The sequence below is a fragment of the Pithys albifrons genome, chromosome 14 (genome assembly GCF_047495875.1).
Source record: "Pithys albifrons albifrons isolate INPA30051 chromosome 14, PitAlb_v1, whole genome shotgun sequence".
Taxonomy (NCBI): Eukaryota; Metazoa; Chordata; class Aves; order Passeriformes; family Thamnophilidae; genus Pithys; species Pithys albifrons.
In genome coordinates this window covers 20,545,728-20,565,286 of record NC_092471.1, presented here as the reverse complement: position 1 = coordinate 20,565,286, position 19,559 = coordinate 20,545,728, and the positions used below count along the sequence as shown (strand labels likewise).

General features: G+C 51.0%; 2 protein-coding genes across 2 annotated transcripts; one reads left to right on the top strand and one right to left on the bottom strand.

The window, feature by feature from the left end:
* The first annotated feature begins 1,458 nt into the window (after window positions 1-1,458).
* On the top strand, window positions 1,459-7,747 carry LOC139678467 (centrin-1-like). The gene is made up of 4 exons (XM_071569322.1): window positions 1,459-1,520; window positions 4,938-5,066; window positions 5,868-6,005; window positions 7,658-7,747. Exons 2-4 carry the CDS (start codon window positions 4,944-4,946, stop codon window positions 7,745-7,747), a joined length of 351 nt encoding a protein of 116 aa, XP_071425423.1. The 5' UTR covers window positions 1,459-1,520; window positions 4,938-4,943.
* Window positions 7,748-10,054: 2,307 nt separating this feature from the next.
* LOC139678477 (glutamine amidotransferase-like class 1 domain-containing protein 3, mitochondrial) lies at window positions 10,055-15,994 on the bottom strand. Its single transcript, XM_071569336.1, has 4 exons — window positions 15,496-15,994; window positions 13,558-13,729; window positions 11,851-12,052; window positions 10,055-10,504 (listed from the first exon to the last, which is right to left on the bottom strand). Exons 1-4 carry the CDS (start codon window positions 15,601-15,603, stop codon window positions 10,312-10,314), a joined length of 675 nt encoding a protein of 224 aa, XP_071425437.1. The 5' UTR covers window positions 15,604-15,994; the 3' UTR covers window positions 10,055-10,311.
* Window positions 15,995-19,559: the final 3,565 nt, after the last annotated feature.

Below are 19,559 nucleotides of genomic sequence, written 5' to 3'. Positions count from 1 at the left end.
TGAGGGGTCTGTGAGAGGCTCTGAGGGGTCTGTGAGGGGCTCTGAGGGGTCTGTGAGGGGCCCTGAGGGGTCTGTGAGGAGCTCTCAGGGGATCTGTGAGTGGCTCTGAGGGGTCTGTGAGGGGCTCTGAGGGGTCTGTGAGGGGCTCTGAGGGGTCTGTGAGGGGCTCTGAGGGGTCTGTGGGAGCTTTCAGGGGTCTGTGGGGCTCTGAGGGGTCTGTGAGGAGCTCTGAGGGGTCTGTGAGGAGCTCTGAGGGGTCTGTGAGGAGCTCTGAGGGGTCTGTGAGAGGCTCTGAGGGGTCCGTGAGAGGCTCTGAGGGGTCCATGAGGGGCTCTGAGGGGTCCATGAGGGGCTCTGAGGGGTCCATGAGGGGCTCTGAGGGGTCCATGAGGGGCTCTGAGGGATCCTTGAGGGGCTCTGAGGGGTTTGTGAGGGAGCTCTGAGGGATCTGTGAGGGGCCCTGTGGGGTCTGTGAGGGGCTCTGTCAGGGTCCCTGAGGGGTCCCTGAGGGGCTCTGAGGGGGCTGTGAGGGGCTCTGAGGGGGCTGTGAGGGGCTCTGAGGGGTCTGTGAGGGGCTCTGAGGGGGCTGTGGGGCTCTGAGGGGTCTGTGAGGGGCTCTGAAGGATCTGTGAGGGGCTCTGAGGGGGCTGTGGGGCTCTGAGGGGTCTGTGAGGGGCTCTGAGGGGTCTGTGAGGGGCTCTGAGGGGTCTGTGAGGGGCTCTGAGGGGTCTGTGAGGGGCTCTGAGGGGTCTGTGGGGCTCTGAGGGGTCTGTGAGGGGCTCTGAGGGGTCTGTGAGGGGCTCTGAGGGGCTCTGAGGGGTCTGTGGGGCTCTGAGGGGTCCGTGAGGGGCTCTGAAGGATCTGTGAGGGGCTCTATGGGGTCTATGAGGGGCTCTGTGGGGTCTGTGAGGGGCTCTGAGGGGTCTGTGAGGGGCTCTGAGGGGTCTGTGAGGGGCTCTGAGGGGTCTGTGGGAGCTTTCAGGGGTCTGTGGGGCCCTGAGGGGTCTGTGAGGGGCCCTGAGGGGTCTGTGAGGGGCTCTGTGGGGCTCTGAGGGGTCTGTGGGCTCTGAGGGGTCTGTGAGGGGCTCTGAAGGATCTGTGAGGGGCTCTGTGGGGTCTATGAGGGGCTCTGAGGGGTCTGTGAGGGGCTCTGAGGGGCTCTCAGGGATCTGTGGGGCTCTGAGGGGTCTGTGAGGGGCTCTGAGGGGTCTGTGAGGGGGCTCTGAGGGGACACTGAGGGACTGAGGTAGCGCTGAGAGGGGTCTGTGAAGGGCCCCGAGGGGTCTGTGAGGGGCTGAGGGGCCATGATGGGGCTGATCCCCCCTTGTCTCCGCCCTGACCCCCGTCCCGTCCCGCCCCAGGCCTGCGGGTCCAGGAGGCCGCCGCTGTCGAGGCCGGCGCTGTCGGCTCCGCCGAGGGGGCAGCGGGAGGTGCTGGAGGAGCAGCGCTGGGAGATCCGCGGCGCCTTCGAGCTGTGCCACACCGACGGCAGCGGCCGCATCGCCGCCAGCGAGCTCAGGGTGCGGGCCGGGATCTCTGGGCAAACACACACAGCCCTTCTCTCCAGGGAATCACAGGATGGATTGGGTTGGAAAAGACCTCCGAGATCATCCAGTCCAACCCTTGGTCCAACTCCAGTCCCTTTACCAGATCATGGCACTCAGTGCCACGGCCAAGCTCAGCTGAAAAACCTCCAGGGATGGGGAATCCACCCCCTCTCTGGGCAGCCCATTCCAATCCCTGAGCACTCTCTCTGCAAAGAATTTCTTTCTGCTCTCCAACTTCAATTTCCCCTGGCAGAGCTTGAGCCCATCGTGCCCCCTTGTCCTATTGCTGAGTGCCTGGGAGAAGAGACCAACCCCCACCTGGCCAGAACTTCCCTTCAGGCAGTTCCAGACAGTGCTGAGGTCACCTCTGAGCCTCCTCTTCTCCAGCCTGAACACCCCCAGCTCCCTCAGCCTCTCCCCACAGGGCTTGTGCTCCAGTCCCTTCTCCAGCCTCTTCTCTGTTGGGTTGGAAGAGACCTCTGAGATCTCCAAGTCCAACTCTTGACCCAACCCTACTGTGATCACCAGCCCAGGGCACTCTGTGCCCTGGGCTGGTGATCACAGTGGGGTTGGATCAAGACATGTTGGATTCTCTGTCCCTGGAGGTGTTTCAGAGGACACTCAGTGCCACATCCAGTCCCTTCTCCAGCCTCGTTGCTCTTCTCTGGCCCCGCTCCAGCCCCTCAATCTCTTTCCTGACCTGAGGGGCCCAGAACTGAACACAACACTCCAGGTGTGGCCTCCCCAGTGCTGAGTCCAGGGGAAGGGTCACTGCCCTGGGCCTGCTGCCACCCCATTGCTGAGCCAGGCCAGGATGCCATTGGCCTTCTTGCCCACCTGGGCACACTCTGCTGGCTCATCTTCAGCCTCCTGTCAATCCAACCCCCAGGTCCCTTTGCCCCTGTCCCTCTCCAGCCACTCTGTTGAAGCTCCTTCTCTGTCAGTAAAACATCAAGGAAAGGGGTTTGTACACGTTAAAATGGTGTTTTATTCCCCTCTTGTCTTGTTGAGAACTTAATTATTATCATTAATTATATATTGTTCATAATACTGTAAAATATATTTTTGCTTAATGTTATTTAATAATATTGAGTGACAATATTATTTACAATTTTTATATTTATTGTAATATAATTTATTTTATATAATTTATATATATACATGTATCATTATTATCATATTGCTAATGATATGATTATTGTTATTATTGTTGTTATATTATTATTTTTTGTCATTATTTTATCAGAATTATAATTATGATCATAATAATACATATTATTATTAATTTTTTTTGTCATTAAATTGTCCCAGATGATGATGATGATGATGATGATTATTATTATTAATTATTATTATATTATTATTAATTTTTTTGTCATTAAATTGTCCCAGATGATAATGATGATGATGATGATGATTATTATTATTATTATTATTATTATTATTATTTGTTATTATATATTGTTCATATACATAATACTTTAAAATATATTTTTGCTTAATGTTATTTAATATTATTGAGTGACAATATTATTTAATATTTACAATTTTTATATTTATTGTAATATAATTTAATATACTTTGTATATATACATGTATAATTATCATATTGCTCATGATATGATTATTGTTATTATTGTTATAGTATTATTTATTGTTATTATTTTATTATAATTATAATTATCATAATAATAAATATTATTTATTTTATTTTGTTATTAAATTTTCAATAATAATAATAATGATAATAATAATAATTAATAACAACAATAATAACAATAATAATAAATAAATAATATTATTAATTTTATTTTGTCATTAAATTGTCCCAGATAATAATAATAATAATAATAATAATAATAATAATAATAATAATAATAATATAACAACAATAATAATAATATAACAACAATAGTAACAATAATCATATCATGAACAATATTATGATTATACATTTTATTATTATAATTATATATTATTATAATTATATATTTTATTATTATAATTATATATTTTATTATAATTATAATTATAATAATCATAATAATAATAAATATTATCATTAATTTTATTTTGTCATTAAATTGTCCTAGATAATAAAAATAAAAATAAAAAAAATAATTACAACAACAATAATAATAATAACAACAATAATAACAATAATGATATCATGAACAATATAATTATACAAATATATATAAATATATTAAATAAATTATATTACAATAAATATAAAAATCTTAAATATTAAATAATATTGTCACTCAATGATATTATTAAATAACATTAAGCAAAAATATATTTTAAAGTATTATGTATATGAACAATATGTAATATTTATTATTATTATTGTTAATGTTATATTATCATTATTGTTATTTATTATTATTATTATTATTATTATTATTATTATTATTATTATTATTATTATTATTATTATTATTATTATTGTTATTAAATTCTGTTCCACCAGTGTGGTGCAGTTTTATCCCTTTATTCATTGAACCCCCTCTGTGGCCCCAGCCCACTGTATTGAGAAGAGTCACCAATAAATCAGGACTTCTTTTGCTTCCCTCCCCTTTCCTCCCTGGATTTCCACGTTCCCTGAGACCACAAGGAGCAGGTCTGGTCTCAAACCTGCCTCTTGTCTCGTTGTCAAAGGAGGGGAATGTTCTCCCAGCAGTCACTGAAAGGGATTTGTATCCCTGGAATGCAAAATAAACTGATTTCAATTCCCTGTGGTGCCAGTTTAAGGCCTTCCTCATTGGATTAGGTTGGTGGGGTTGGAGGTTCAGGGAGTCACCTGTCCTGAAATTATTTTGTTGAGGTATTTCTGGCTCTTCCTTTTCCCCATCTTGGCTGTAACAGGGCCTGGAAGTTGCTTTTCTTTAAAAAAAAAATATTCAGTACCTCATTCCTCCTCCTTGTAGCAATTCCATGGCCAGGAAAGGAATAACATTCATTTCCCATCAGCCTTGGGAATTGCTGTCACAGCACTGTGTGACAGGCTGGCATTTTTCCTTCCAAAATACTCCCTTGGTGCTCTGAGAACCCAGCACAGGAGTTTTAATCAATACACCCAAAATAGGTGAGGCAGGAGCAGAAAATAATCCAAATTTTCTTGGCACAAACGTTTCTCCCAAGGCTCTGCTAAAGCCAAACCCTCCCTGTCCTGATCTGATGGCAATGTGTGGAATTCCTGAATTAACTGCAGGGCAACTCCAGAACAGGAATGTTTCTATATCCCTGTTTTCTGCACCCTGGTGTGCCCTGTTTTCCTTCAGACAAAGAATGTTTTAACAAGATGTGGCAGGAATTCACTTTGTTTTCCCCTCCCCGGTGGCTTTGCTGATAATTTTGTAGGATTTCTAACTGGGTTTGTCCTTCCAGGTGGCCATGAGGGCCCTGGGCTTCGAGCCCAGACAAGAAGAGATCAAGGAAATGATCTCAGACATGGACAAGGAAGGCACAGGAAAAATCAGCTTTGATGACTTCTTGGCAGTGATGACCCAGAAAATGGTATGGAAGTGGGAACAGTCCAATTAAAGGCAGTTTTGAGGGTGTCTGAGCACCCTTCACCTCTTTGGGGGTTTAGTGGGAGATTTAAACACTGTTTCATCCTAACTAAGTATAAAGCAGCTCAGGTAGTGCCTTGGAGTCTCACTCATTTTTCAAGGAAAAGGTGAATTAATGGTGTAACTCACAATTTTCTTTACCAGTCAAGGGGGTTTTGTGTGTGAGAAAAGGGCAAAACTGCACTCAGGGCTTTTGTCCCAGATCCAAACCAGCTCTGGCCCTTGGGGAGCTCTGGGAGTGTTGATGAGTGACATGGATGTGTTTCATTCCCTGGAATTCTGATTTCCTTACAGAGCCACTCTCTGCTTTTACAAATCTTAAATTTTAGGGGTGTCTGAGCACCTTCACCTCTTCTGGGGTTTAGTGGGAGATTTAAACACTGTTTCATCCTAACTAAGTATAAAGCAGCTCAGGTAGTGCCTTGGAGTCTCACTCATTTTTCAAGGAAAAGGTGAATTAATGGTGTAATTCATAATGTTCAGTAAACCCAAGATCCTTGTGGTGAAATCCCAAAGACTTCTGGCTGGCTGGGACAGAAAAAAAAACCTCCCTGGAAGCCTGAAATTCAGGAATTCTGGCTGTGTCTGCCTCCCTTATGTGTCTCCACTGTGTGATTCCTGCCCACTGGGCTCTTCTAAATTTATTTATTTAGGTTTTCTCAAATGTTTTATAACTTTGAGTAGTACCTGCAGCACAACCCCCTTTTTTTTTTTTCCCCTTTCAATTCCTCCTTTCTCCTCCAAGGCTGGAAAAGATTCCAAGGAGGAGATTCTCAAGGCTTTCAAACTCTTTGATGATGATGAAACGGGCAAAATCTCCTTCCAAAACCTCAAACGTGTGGCCAGAGAACTGGGGGAACACCCCACAGATGAAGAGCTGCAGGTTTGTACCTGGGCTGGGGGGGGATCCTTATGGAGCTGGAGGAAAATTCCCTCTCTCCTGGTAGGAATGGAAGAGTTTCTGTCCCCCAGTGGATTGGGAGGCTGAGCCACTTCTGCTGTGGAAATGGCAGCAGCACAACTGCAGATTTGGGGAGTTGCAGTGATGGAATGGTGTCCTAGTTGAGCAGGAGGGACCAGCTAACCCTGTGTGGGGTGATCAAAGCTGTGTGTTCTACCCCCTCTATTCATTCCCCAAGGACAATGGGCCATTGGCAGCAGCTGCCCAGGGAGCCATTATCACCTTCACACCCAGCCTGAGGGGGCGGAGCTGCCAATGGGCCATCAACGGTTCAACACCCCCTGGCTCCCAGAGTTAATCACCCATTGGGTGAGTCCCTGCCCAGGGGGAGGGACTGGGTGCTCCCTGAGGGTACAGAAGTGGTGGGTAAGAAGACTTGGGATCCAGGAAAGCTGGAGAGGGAATTTGGACAAGGGCCTGGAGGGGTGGGACAAGGAGGAATGATTTTAAGCTGAAGGAGGGTAGATTTATATTGGAAATTAGGAAGAAATTCCTGGCTGTGAGGGTGGGCAGGCCCTGGCTCAGTGTGCCCAGACAAGCTGTGGCTGCCCCATCCCTGGAAGTGTCCAAGGTCAAGCTTGGATGGGGCTTGGAGAAACCTGGGCTGGTGGGAGGTATCCCTGCCCATGGCAGGGGGGTTGGAACAAGATGATCTTTCAGGTCCTTCCAACCCAAACCACTCTGTGATTCTATGAATAAATAACCCTTCAGGTTCTACATGAAACCCACATGAGTCCCCGCCCAGGGGGAGGGACTGGGTGCTCCCTGAGGGTACATAAGTGGTGGGTAAGAAGACTTGGGATCCAGAGGAGCAGCAGGACCTCGACAGGAGGAGATCACTGCTCTTGCCCAGCCCACAGCCCTCACCTGCACCAACAGGTTTTCTTTTTCCTTTTGCTCTGGACTTGGGGGAGCCACAGGGGTCTCAGCACAAGGACAAACAAACCCCCTTGGGTTTGTGCCCCAGGACACTGGGTTATACTGCTGGGGTTTTGTGAGTTAAAAGCAATTTCCCTTGTGTGTCAGTGTTGTTATTGTAATATTATTATTAAATTTTAGCTCTGACTTATAATCTCTCTCGTGGTGAGTTCATTTCCCCTGCTGGTTCACCTTTAAACCAGCACAAATGGGAAGAACTCTGCTCCCAGCACTTTGCTTCTCCCAGGAAATTCCCTGTAATATTTTCTAGGCAGTTTTCTTTATAAATGTATTAAAACCCCAACGTGGTGAGTGGTTGAGTGAACACTTTGCCCCGTGGCAGGTCTGGCGTTGAGCAAACACCATCCCCTCTGGGTTTAGCCCAACTCCCTGACAAGTGGTTCTGCCTCTGCAGAATCCAATCACTGCCATCCCAAACTAACCCTGCTCCCCAATGCCTTGCAGGAGATGATTGCTGAGGCAGACAGAAATGGGGATGGGCAAGTGGACGAGCAGGAATTCCTGTGGCTCATGAGCAGGAATTCCTGTGGCTAAACCCCCTCTGGGTTTAGCCCAACTCCCTGACAAGTGGTTCTGCCTCTGCTGAATCCAATCACTGCCATCCCAAACTAACCCTGCTCCCCAATGCCTTGCAGGAGATGATTGCTGAGGCAGACAGAAATGGGGATGGGCAAGTGGACGAGCAGGAATTCCTGTGGCTCATGAAGAAGACCAGCCTGTGCTGAAGGCCAGGTGGATTCCTTGCTCTGCACCCCTGGGTGTGCATTGTGAGGGGGCTCAGCTTTCACACTCCCCCATTTCCTTGGAGGCAGCACAAAATACAGGTCAGTTCTGCTCTAAGTGATGGTTTCCAAGGTGTTTGTGAGCAGGTCCCCAAGCCACCCTGTCCACGTGCTCCTGAGATGCTGACATGGCTTTCAATCCACAAATCACAGTTTTGTGACAGGATTCAGATCCTTTTCCGACCAAAAAATACATCAAATGATTCCAGTTGGGTAAAGAGAGAACTCAGAAGCAGACAAGGTCAATCTCTGTCCCCAGCAGTTGGAGTTGTGGGTTTATGTCTTGGTTTGGGCTCAGGGAACTCTTTATATTTGCAGGGATCAGCTTTTTCTAACCTGTTTTATGGGGATTTTCCTCTCCCTCTTTTTTAGGACATTCTTTAAACTCAAAGTAGATAAATTGCTGCAACTTCACTTGTGTTCAGTTCACATGGTCAAAGAAATCCCTTTGCACAAGGAAAAGTGCCAGAGCTGAGAGCTCTCTGTGTTTGCAGGAACGTTCAGTGGCTGCAAATGTGAGTGTGTTTAATATAAAGTCACTTATTTTAAGTTGTGCAAAGAGCTTTGATCCCCACTCTGCCAAAAAAACTTGTGGACAGGGTGCAGGGAAGGCCCACAGAGATGATCCAGGTCCTGGGAAGTTGCCACTGGAGGGAAATCTGAGAGAACTGGGCTTGTTCAGCTTTGGGAAGATGAGATTTAGGGGAGGAAAATATCACATTTTGGTATTTAAAGGGTGGATACAAAGAAGATGGAAACTCCCTTTTTCCACATGCAAAACACAGGGGATAATGGTGCAGGTTCTTCCTGGGGAGATTCTGGGTGGACACAAGAGGAGTTTTTCCCAATGATAACAATCTGGCATTGGAATAATCTCCCCAGGGAAGTGCTGGATTTCCCAGTTTTGCAGTTAAGGTGCAGCTGGGGCATCTTGTCTAGAAGGTTGGACCAGCTGAGCCTGGAGGTCCTTCCAGCTTGGAATTCCATGGTTCTGTTTAAACCAGAGAAGAATTCCCTCTCTTCCCAGCAGATGACCCTGGGTTGGTCCTGCTTTCACCCATGCCCAGCTCTGGGTTCTGACAAATCCCAGCAAAACAAGGGGGGGTTGTTGGGGAGTTCTCCTGGGTTGTTTCCCACTCCCTGGCCCAGCAGTGACACTGAGGGCACATCCTGATCCAGAGGGGAAGGACAAAGAGCAGCAGAGCCCAGCCCATGTGAAAATAGCAGGGTTTATTTGGGAGCAGAACCTTTTGGTTTATTTGGGAGCAGAACTGAGTTCCTTTTGCCACAATTCCCCTGGGAGGGGGGCTGAGGGGTAGGGAGGGACTGAACTGGAGCCCTTTGGAAACCTGGGCTCCTGCATGGCCTTGGGCTGGAGGAGGGCAGGGTTGGCTGGGATACTGGGAGGAAATCCTTCCCTGGGAGGGTGGGCAGGCCCTGGCACAGGTTGGGCAGAGAAGCTGTGGCTGCCCCATCCCTGGAAGTGTCCCAGGCCAGGTTGGACAGGGCTTGGAGCACCCTGGGCTGGTGGGAGGTGTCCCTGCCCAGGGCAGGGGGTGGAATGAGATGAGTTTCAAGGTCCCTCCCAACCCAAACCATGGGGCACAAGCCCTGTGGGGAGAGGCTGAGGGAGCTGGGGGTGTTCAGGCTGGAGAAGAGGAGGCTCAGAGGTGACCTCAACACTGTCTGGAACTGCCTGAAGGGAAGTTCTGGCCAGGTGGGGGTTGGTCTCTTCTCCCAGGCACTCAGCAATAGGACAAGGGGGCACGATGGGCTCAAGCTCTGCCAGGGGAAATTGAAGTTGGAGAGCAGAAAGAAATTCTTTGCAGAGAGAGTGCTCAGGGATTGGAATGGGCTGCCCAGAGAGGGGGTGGATTCCCCATCCCTGGAGGTTTTTCAGCTGAGCTTGGCCGTGGCACTGAGTGCCATGATCTGGTAAAGGGACTGGAGTTGGACCAAGGGTTGGACTTGATGATCTCAGAGGGCTTTTCCAACCCAATCCATTCTATGATTTTGTGATTCTATGGATGTGGCACTGAGTGAGAATCCACCATGTCTTGATCCAACCATGTCTTGATCCAACCCCACTGTGGTCACCATGTCTTGATCCAACCATGTCTTGATCCAACCCCACTGTGGTCACCATGTCTTGATCCAACCATGTCTTGATCCAACCCCACTGTGATCACCAGCCCAGGGCACTCTGTGCCCTGGGCTGGTGATCACAGTGGGGTTGGATCAAGGGTTGGACTTGATGATCTCGGAGGCCTTTTCCAACCCAATCCATTCTATGATTCTGTGATCCTTTGCCAGCTCAGTCTGTGCCCACACCCCAATCCCCACCACTCTGCTATGGCAGAACAACCACCCCAGGCTCTCCCTCCTCAGCAGCCACCAGTGGTCTGGGAAGGGCGGGGAGGGCACAGAACTCCATTTGGGGGACACTTTTCTGGGTGACACGTGGGTGTGAGGGGGGCAGAGGGGCTGCACTCTGGGCTCTGTGTCCTTCAGGCCAGCCTGAGCACCTCATGGACCATCGTGCCGATGCCATCGTGGATCTCGTGGATGGGGGCGTTGCACATGAAGGCGCAGGTGGTGACCAGGCGGTGGCGCGTGTCCACGTGCGCCTCGGTGACACTGCTGGGGACGTGGTGGCAGCCCAGCTCCTGCAGGGACACGGCTGTCTGCGCGTAGGGCCACCTGCAAGGGAGAGCCATGGCATGGCACGGGCATGGCACGGGCATGGACACACCCCGAGGGGGCTGTCCTGGCACAGAGAGGTGGCTGGAGGCTGAGAGGGGAAAGTGTTGGTGGTCCCTGCTCAAAACCTGCTCCAGAGGATCCAAGTCTTTTCCTGCCTGAGGGGTTTCTCCAGGACTACAGAACCAGGAGAACCTCCAGGTGAGTTAAAAATCTGGAGGAAAGGCAAAATAAGACCTTGATGTTCCACTACTCAGCTCTGCCCACTGCAGACTTGGTGTGTACAGAAGGCCAGGCTGGGTTGGGTTGGGAGGGAGCTTAAAGCCCCCCAGTGCCACCCCCTGCCATGGGCAGGGACACCTCCCACCAGCCCAGGTTGTTCCTAACCCCATCCAGCCTGGCCTTGAACACTTGCAGGGATGGGGCAGCCACAGCTTTTTTGGACAACAATTAGGTTTAGGTTTGGATTATTTTTTTTTTCCACAAAATTCCTACAAGTGACATTCATTCCTAGCAAGAGCCATCAACACTCCTTCTCTGCTACTGGGAGGATTCAGTCACAGCTTTCCTGTAGGACTGAGGACAGTTTAATTCCCTCCCTTTCTTAACACCCCAAGGCTTGTGCAACCATCAGTGCTCTGGTGTCTGTCCTACCCTGGGTCCATGAGGTGCTACGTGCATGGGGGAGGCAAATACAAGATTGTATTTAAAATAAAGTCTCTCATTTTAAGCCACCAGAGCTGTGGGAACACAAAAATGCAAACGAATCTGGTGATAGGTCAATCCTTCTGATCTGCTGAGAAATGGTAAAAGTCTTCCAGATTCTTCCACAGGGTTTCTTGGATGTGTGGAGGTTCTCCTGTGGAGCAGGGACACCTCTTCATGGTCCCTCCCCAGGGGCTGAGGGAGACAGACCTGCCCAAGGATTTGTGTGGTGAGTTTTATCAATCTCTACTTAATTATTGGGGGTTTTTTTGCCAGATTTGATACAAGTGCTTAAATATAGTTGCTTTGATACAGTGCACTGTCCTATTTTATGCTATATTAGACTCTACTAGTGGTTTTTAGCTTTTACACTGAAGTAAATGATGCTGATTAAGGTCTTCCATCTGCTCATTTCTCTTAATAAATATCAATAGCCCTGATCTGCCATCATTAAACCTGTGGGACGAAGTGATTCAATCACAACTCCATAATTCCTTAAATGTAACCCACTGACACACTCCCAGGCTGGGATTGGATCCCACCCCCCCCAGGCTCCTCTCTGAGGAGAAGTTTAGGAAGCCAGGGGGGTTTTCTGCACCCCACAGCCCAAGGAGAGGCTCCTGCAATGCCCCTGCCCTCACCTCTCACACTCGGTGTCGTGGCCCACGGTCACTTCACAGCCCGGGAAGAGTTTGGCTGCCAGCACTGGGGAGATGCAGCACAGCCCAATGGGCTTCTGGGCAGCATGGAATGCCCTCAGGACATCCTCCACCTCTCTGCAGATGGTGCAGTTCTTGCCTTGGGTGGCCCAGGTGCTCAGGTTTTTAGCCACGCCAAAGCCACCTGAGAGATGAGAAAAGAAGAGAAGGAGTTTAGGCTGGGAGGGTATATCCAGGGCAGGGCTTTTTCCAGGCACTGCAGGGTGGAATGCTCGTCTGGATTTGAGGGATAGAATCATAGAATCATAGAATGGATTGGGTTGGAAAAGATCTCTGAGATCATCAAGTCCAACCCTTGATCCAACCCCACTGTGATCACCAGCCCAGGGCACAGAGTGCCCTGGGCTGGTGATCACAGTAGGGTTGGATCAAGATGTGGTTGGATCAAGACATGGTTGGATCAAGACATGGTGGGATCAAGACATGGTGATCACAGTAGGGTTGGATCAAGACATGGTTGGATCAAGACATGGTGGGATCAAGACATGGTGATCACAGTAGGGTTGGATCAAGACATGGTTGGATCAAGACATGGTGGGATCAAGACATGGTGATCACAGTAGGGTTGGATCAAGACATGGCTGGATCAAGACATGGTGATCACAGTAGGGTTGGATCAAGACATGGTGGATTCTCACTCAGTGGCACATCCATAAAATGACAGAATCATGGAATGGATTGGGTTGGAAAACACCTCCGAGATCATCAAGTCCAACCCTTGGTCCAACTCCAGTCCCTTTCCCAGATCATGGCACTCAGTGCCACGGCCAAGCTCAGTTGAAAAACCTCCAGGGATGGGGTATCCACCCCCTCTCTGGGCAGCCCATTCCAATCCCTGAGCACTCTCTCTGCAAAGAATTTCTTTCTGCTCTCCAACTTCAATTTCCCCTGGCAGAGCTTGAGCCCATCGTGCCCCCTTGTCCTATTGCTGAGTGCCTGGGAGAAGAGACCAACCCCCACCTGGCCAGAACTTCCCTTCAGGCAGTTCCAGACAGTGCTGAGGTCACCTCTAAGGATGGCAGCATTTGTCCTGTGTTGATAAGAGAACTAAAAACTGAGATCCTGAAGCTTTGTGAGCTGAGGCATCCAAGCACCTCCGTTGCTCCCAGCTGGGCAGTGGGGCAGTGTTGGTGCTCCAATGGGGCTGTGCTTCACCATCAGCTCTTCCCAGAGTTCTGCTGGAATACACTGACACACTTCCCCCCTTAATCCTTGCTCCAGGCCTCATCCATCCCACTGGAATCCCATGGTCGTGCTTTCACTAGAGAGGAACTGCCAGGCTGACCAAACTTTGTGCCTTTGAGCCCGTCTCTGTCCCAGTCTCTCCCAGTAAGGAGGAAAGGATGGTGGTGAGGGAGGGGACAGTTTTCCATGCAGGGAAAACACAGCTCTGTATGGCACAGAGGAGAACTCAGTTGGCAGGTACCCACCCTCTCCTCTTGGCATCAGCTTGGCATTGCCATGTTCTCTTTTGATCTAACTCCAAGCCATGTCTGCCCTCCCAGTCCCTGCTTCCAGCCCATCTTCCCCAGTTCCTCTCCAGCCCATGACTCTCATGTCATTCCAGGCTTAGGGCTCATCCAAGCTGTTCCCAAGGCTGTGCACATGCAGGCCCCACACAGGTCCTACCTGGAATGATCAGGGCATCCAGCCCCTTGACATCCAGCTCAGCCAAGTCCCTGATGTTGCCTCTGGCTATTCTGGCACTTTCCACCAGCACGTTGCGCTGCTCCTGCGTTGGCTGCCCCTTCACGTGGTCCACCACGTGCATCTGGGAGATGTTGGGGGCAAAAACCTCTACCTGGGGACAGGGGAGAGGTCTGTTATCGTTCAGCAATGAGAGAGAAACGTGTGGAAGGTCACAGGGAGTGGGTGGAAATGCTGAGGGACTTTGTTAGGAAAGGACTTTGGTGGGGAATGCCGTGATCCTCACCTGGATCTGACAGGGAGGGAAGGAGGAAAAAAGGAAGGAAGGAGAGGGACAAAGCAGGGAGCTCCCCCTGCTTGTTTTGGGGGCTGAAGAGCCCTTGGTGAAGCTGTTTCTTAGAGGTTTCCATCCCTGTCCCAATCACTCCCTCTCACTGGGACAGCCCCAGCCCTGCCCCAGCTGCCCCACAGAGCCCGTGGATCCCTGGGGGTGCTGAGCCCCCAGAGCTGCGCTCCCACCACGTGTCTCCCTCAGAGACAGCACCTGGAGTTTCCCCAGCTACTGTTTTCCCAAGCCCAAAGTGCTCTCCTGGAAAATGCTCCCCCTTCCTTCAGCATTTTCAAGCTCACGTGAAGAAATGAGGAGTGGAGAGTGGCAAACAGGTGGGTGAAAGATTTGGGGGCTCCACAAGCTGTGCCACTCCAGGCCCCACAATGTCAGGAGGAGGTTAAAGGAGCTTGAAGATGTCCAGGAGAGGGCAAAGCTGGGGACAGGGCTGGAAGGAATGTCCTGTGAGGAGCAGCTGAGGACTTTGGGATTGCCTAGTTTGGAGAAAAGGAGGCTGAGGTGCGACTTCTTGGCTCGCTGCAGCTTCCTGAGGAGGGGACATGGAGAGGGATGTGCTGAGTTCTCCTCCCTTCCAACTGAAACATTCTATTCTGGCTTTCCTCATAAAAGGAGGGATTGAACTGACGTGAATTTCCTCCACTAGAGGCCCCTGGCGATCCAGGGATGAGGCAGGATGTGCTCCGGACACGGCAGGAGGGAAGCGGCTGCAGCAGCTCCAGGAGAGAAGCGCAGAAATCACACAGAGGGCAGAAAAGGTTTGGTCGAGGGGCAGCTTTGAGCCAACGGAGCAGGCACAGCAGGACAGGTTTGGAGTTGGACACGGAGATCTCCACTGTGCCTCTGTGCTCCACCCCGATTCCCGCTCCCAGGGAACGGCTCTGCCCAGACACGGGGGTGGCTCGGAGCTGAGGGTGATGTTCCACAGGGGCCCTCCCTCCTTTTCCAGTGTCGCGGAGTGGCTCTCCTGACTAATGGTCTATTGGAGCTGCTGCTTGAGGGTCGCCTGTTTTACCCCTCCCCAAGTTCAACTCACGAGAACTTGTCTGTTCTCTCACCAGAGAAGTGGACTCCCCATCCCTGGAAGTGCTCAGGACCAGGCTGGATGGAGCTCTGAGCAACCTGGTCTGCTGGAAATGTCCCTACCCATGGCACGGCGTGGAACTGGATGGGCTTTAAGGCCCCTCCCAAGCCCAACCATCCTGTGAGTGAGTCTCTGATTCAATTTTCACTTCTAACCTTTGAGTTTTTAACAAGATGGATTTGAAAGAGCCCGAACTGAAACAGCAGAGCAGAAAAGAGGATGTGTAAGCCAAAAAAAAAAAAAAAGAAAAAAAAGAAGAATAGAGAAGGTATTTAGGAAAGTCTGTTCAGGAAAGAATTTGGAGGCACTGGGCAAAGAGCACCAAGCCAAGCCCGTGGTACAGCAGAGCTGTGCAGGGAGTTCCCTTTAACTCCACTCACCCCTGCTTTGCAAGCGATGGGGAGCTTGTGGTCTGTCTTAGAGACAAGGAGGAGAGGACTGAGGAGCAGAGCCAGGCAAAAGGAGCCAGAGCCGGGGCAGGAGCTCTTACCTGTGCCCCCTCCCTGCTGAGATGCACCAGCACAGCCGACGCCTCGTGGATCTCACTGCCATCGTAGACTCCACAGCCAGCCAGCACCACAGCCACCCTCTTCCCCATGGCAGCACCGCGGCAGGAGGAGTCCCTGCAGAGCCCCGTTCCCGGGAGGATTCCCTGCAGAGCCCCGTTCCCAGGAGGATTCCCCCAGAGCCCGTTCCCGGCAGGAGTCCCCGCAGAGCCCCGTACCCGGGAGGAGTCCCCGCAGAGCCCCGTTCCCGGCACGAGTCCCCGCAGAGCCCCGTTCCCGACAGGAGTCCCCGCAGAGCCCCGTTCCCGACAGGAGTCCCCGCAGAGCCCCGTTCCCGGGAGGAGTCCCCGCAGAGCCCCGTTCCGGGGAGGAGTCCCCGCAGAGCCCCGTTCCCGACAGGAGTCCCCGCAGAGCCCCGTTCCCGGGAGGATTTCCTGCAGAGCCCCGTTCCCGGCGGGAGTCCCCGCAGAGCCCCGTTCCCGGGAGGATTCCCCGCAGAGCCCCGTTCCCGGCGGGAGTCCCCGCAGAGCCCCGTTCCCGGGAGGATTCCCTGCAGAGCCCCGTTCCCGACAGGAGTCCCCGCAGAGCCCCGTTCCCAGGAGGATTCCCCCAGAGCCCGTTCCCGGCGGGAGTCCCCGCAGAGCCCCCAGGCGATGTGAGCTCTGTTCGCCCCCGGGAGTCTTTTATAACAGGAGCCTCCCCCAAGAGCAGGTGGGGCCAGGAGGGTTGGGCTGAATTTCTTGCTGGCAGGAAGGTTTTATTTCCAGTTCCACAGGCAGGGCATGTAAATATTATTTGTGTCCTCAACTGGCTGCTCCCTTACAGATCTTTCTTCCCAGCACGCTGTCTGCAGAGCAGCCCCAGTGACGTGACCCTCAACAGAGCAGCTGTGTTTTTCCTTCTCAGCTGTTGATTTTCCAGTCTAGTTCAGCCCAAGGCACCAAAACCTTTGCACAGAAGATGGTATCAAACAGAGCCAGCCCAGAGCAGGTAGTGAAGCCAGTGCCTTCCTCTCTGTGCCCCCTTTTTAAACCCTTTACTGCATGGGCTGCCTCAGACTTAACACCAAGATTTCCTCTTCTGCCCCTCAGTGTTCTTTCCCTCAGATCCCATCTCTCAGGAGCAGATGTTTTGCACTCGCTTGCAGATGTTCCTGAAGTTAGAAATTAATAGCCAAAGAGTCACAGAATATCCTGAGTTGGCAGGAACACACAAGGGTCATCAAGTGCAACCCCTGGCCCTGCACAGGACACCCCAAAATCCCACCTGAGTTATGCAAATGCTCCTTGAGCTCTGGGATAACTTGATTGGTCCTCAACAGCACCACGTCTCCATTTGGTAGGGAAGTGGTAGCAGGAATTGGCAGAGCCCTGAGCTCTGGAGGGGCACTGGCAGCAAATGAAACATTGCCTGAGGCTCGTCCTTCCCTCCCCTTGCTCTGCCCACACCTGAGATGACCCTGGAGCTCTGTTTCAGCTTGGCCCTGCTGAAATAACTGGCCTGTCAAGGCTGACCAGCCATTCTTCATGAGAGAACAACAAACCCCTGCAACAGGAGCGCAGAAGGTTTTCCAGGGGTTATTTATAAGACATGTACCTTTGGTCTCTGGTATATTTGGAGAGACATGAAGTACCTCCTGTGGGTGCTGAGCCACTGTTCTGGCAGGTTGGTCACTCACAGCAGGCTATTGCTGCTGCTTGTGACTTCATTTACTGCATTTTACTCCCAAAGTGAGGGGTTTCAGGCACAGCTGCTGCCTGTGCAAGCAGGAACCCAAATCCTGGGAGAGAGAACTCCCAGGCCCACTGATCTACCCTCTCAGTCCCTTTTATTACCCAGAATATGAATTAAACTGAGATATGTATGAAAAACACCCGAAGCCTTTTCACTGCAGTTTGTTCTGCTCCCTTAGGAATTCTGACTGTGGTTTAGAGGGATATTATTCCTCTTGCCTGGAAACCCAGCTGATCATGCTGCAACTCCACCAGGCAGTGTCTTCTTCCTCCAGCTGCTCTGGGAGCAGTCCTGTAAGTGATGAAGCACAGGCAGCCAGAGGCTGGGGATTTAAACAGCCTCCTGCCTCCAAACTACACCCTTCAGCTCTGCCTGTTGCAGACTGACAGGGCTGGTTCCCCTTCCTGGGATAACTGGGGTAAGTGGACAAACCAGGCTTGTCTCTTCCTCATGTGACAACATCTGTCTCAACAGACATGTCAGGCATGAAGATCTCCCTGCAGCAAACAGATTATTGACAAAAAACAACAAAACCCACCTCTCAGCTGGGTCATTCTGTCCTGTGTGGCAACATCTGCCCACATTTATTGTGGTGGAGACTTTGGGCTTTGGGATTAACCCCTTGCTTTAATCTGCATTGATGTTCTAGGCAAGAGGGGTGTGGAGGACCCTGTTGCCTCAAAGCTCTTCTCAAAGGGTGAACACAGTTAAAGAGAACTGTCCTCCTGGAGAAACCAGGGAAGTTTGGGAGCCATGACAGGGATCCAGCTGCTCAGTGGAGGTGTGCCCTCCTGTCCAGCTGGCTCAGGGCTTCCTTTGGCATTACCTGTGGACCCTGAAGGTTGTCCCAGATGCTGCTGCAGGTCTGTCACCTCTCAGATAGTCCCACAGGCTTGAATTTGAGCTCCAGCCAGTCCCATTTCCAACAGCCTTTCTCTTCTCCAGCCCTGGCTGAGGGCATGACTTATGGGGGAACTTGGAGCAGGATCTGCTGAGGGGAACATCAGAACTTGCTCCTGGAGGCAGAACCAGCAATATTCCTGGACAGCACAGGAATATCAGTGTGAAGGTTTTCATGCTGTTCTGCATCTTTTAGCTGCTCAGGAGAGTGGAATCTGCTTCAGCTGAGGCTCGTGGGAACAGGAGCTGAGCCCTTCATGGGAACAGGAGCTGAGCCCTTCATGGGAACAGGAGCTGAGTCTTTCATGGGAACAGGAGCTGAGCCCTTCATGGGAACAGGAGCTGAGCCCTTCATGGGAACAGGAGCTGAGCCCTTCATGGGAACAGGAGCTGAGCCCTTCATGGGATCAGGAGCTGAGCCCTTCATGAGATCAGGAGCTGAGTCCTTCATGGGATCAGGAGCTGAGTCCTCCATGGGAACAGGAGCTGAGCCCTTCATGGGAACAGGAGCTGAGCCCTTCATGAGATCAGGAGCTGAGCCCTTCATGGGATCAGGAGCTGAGTCCTCCATGGGAATAGTCCCTGCTTTGGTCCATCACCCACAAACAAAACGCTGGAGGAATGTACAGGGCCAGGCAAGTGGTGCCCCTGTTTCCACCCCAGCTTTGTCGGCTCTCACAGAACAGTCCCCTGGCCAAGTCCCACCTGGCCTGTGACCCAGCATGGCCCCAAGGCCAGTGTTCACTGCTTCCTGCAGCCTCTCCTCCATCCATAAACACCTTCATGCCCGGCCCACACGTTCTCCAGGAGGCTGTCAGTGGGTCCTTCATGTCCCTTTGGGTACAGCAGCAACCCTGGCAGTGACTGACACTCCCTCCCTGCCTGCACAGCTCTCCTGGAAGGCCAGCAAGGCTCCTGTGGGCTGGCAGGGATGGATGTGCATGAGAGATGGGCAGAAGTCAGCTTTGCCCAGCACAGGGCAGCGGTGCCAGGCATTCAGAACTGTGACAGGGACAAACAGCAGGACCGTGGCCAGTGTTTAGGAGAAACAACTGGTCCCTGAGGAGCTCCTGGGCTTGCAAAGTGCTTGTTTGCTCCAGCGAGGTGGATTCTTGCAAAAACCTTCACTTTAACCAGCGCAATTTCCTCGCTGGCAGCAGCAAAAAAGGCAGTGAGGGCAATAAACCTTCAGCTTTACTTTTCGAGTGTCCTTTTTAACAAGGGTTAATCACCAGTCAAACGAAGGGGCTCCTGGAGGGAGATTTACCGCAGATTTACTGCAGCCCCAGAGCTTCCCTTGCGCTTCCTCCCGCGTGCAGCGAGAGGGATGGAACAGAGGAGGTTTGTAGGGAAAAAAAGGGGTGGGGAGCGGGCAGGACCGAGCGGCAGCCGCGGTGCTGCGGTTATAAAGAGC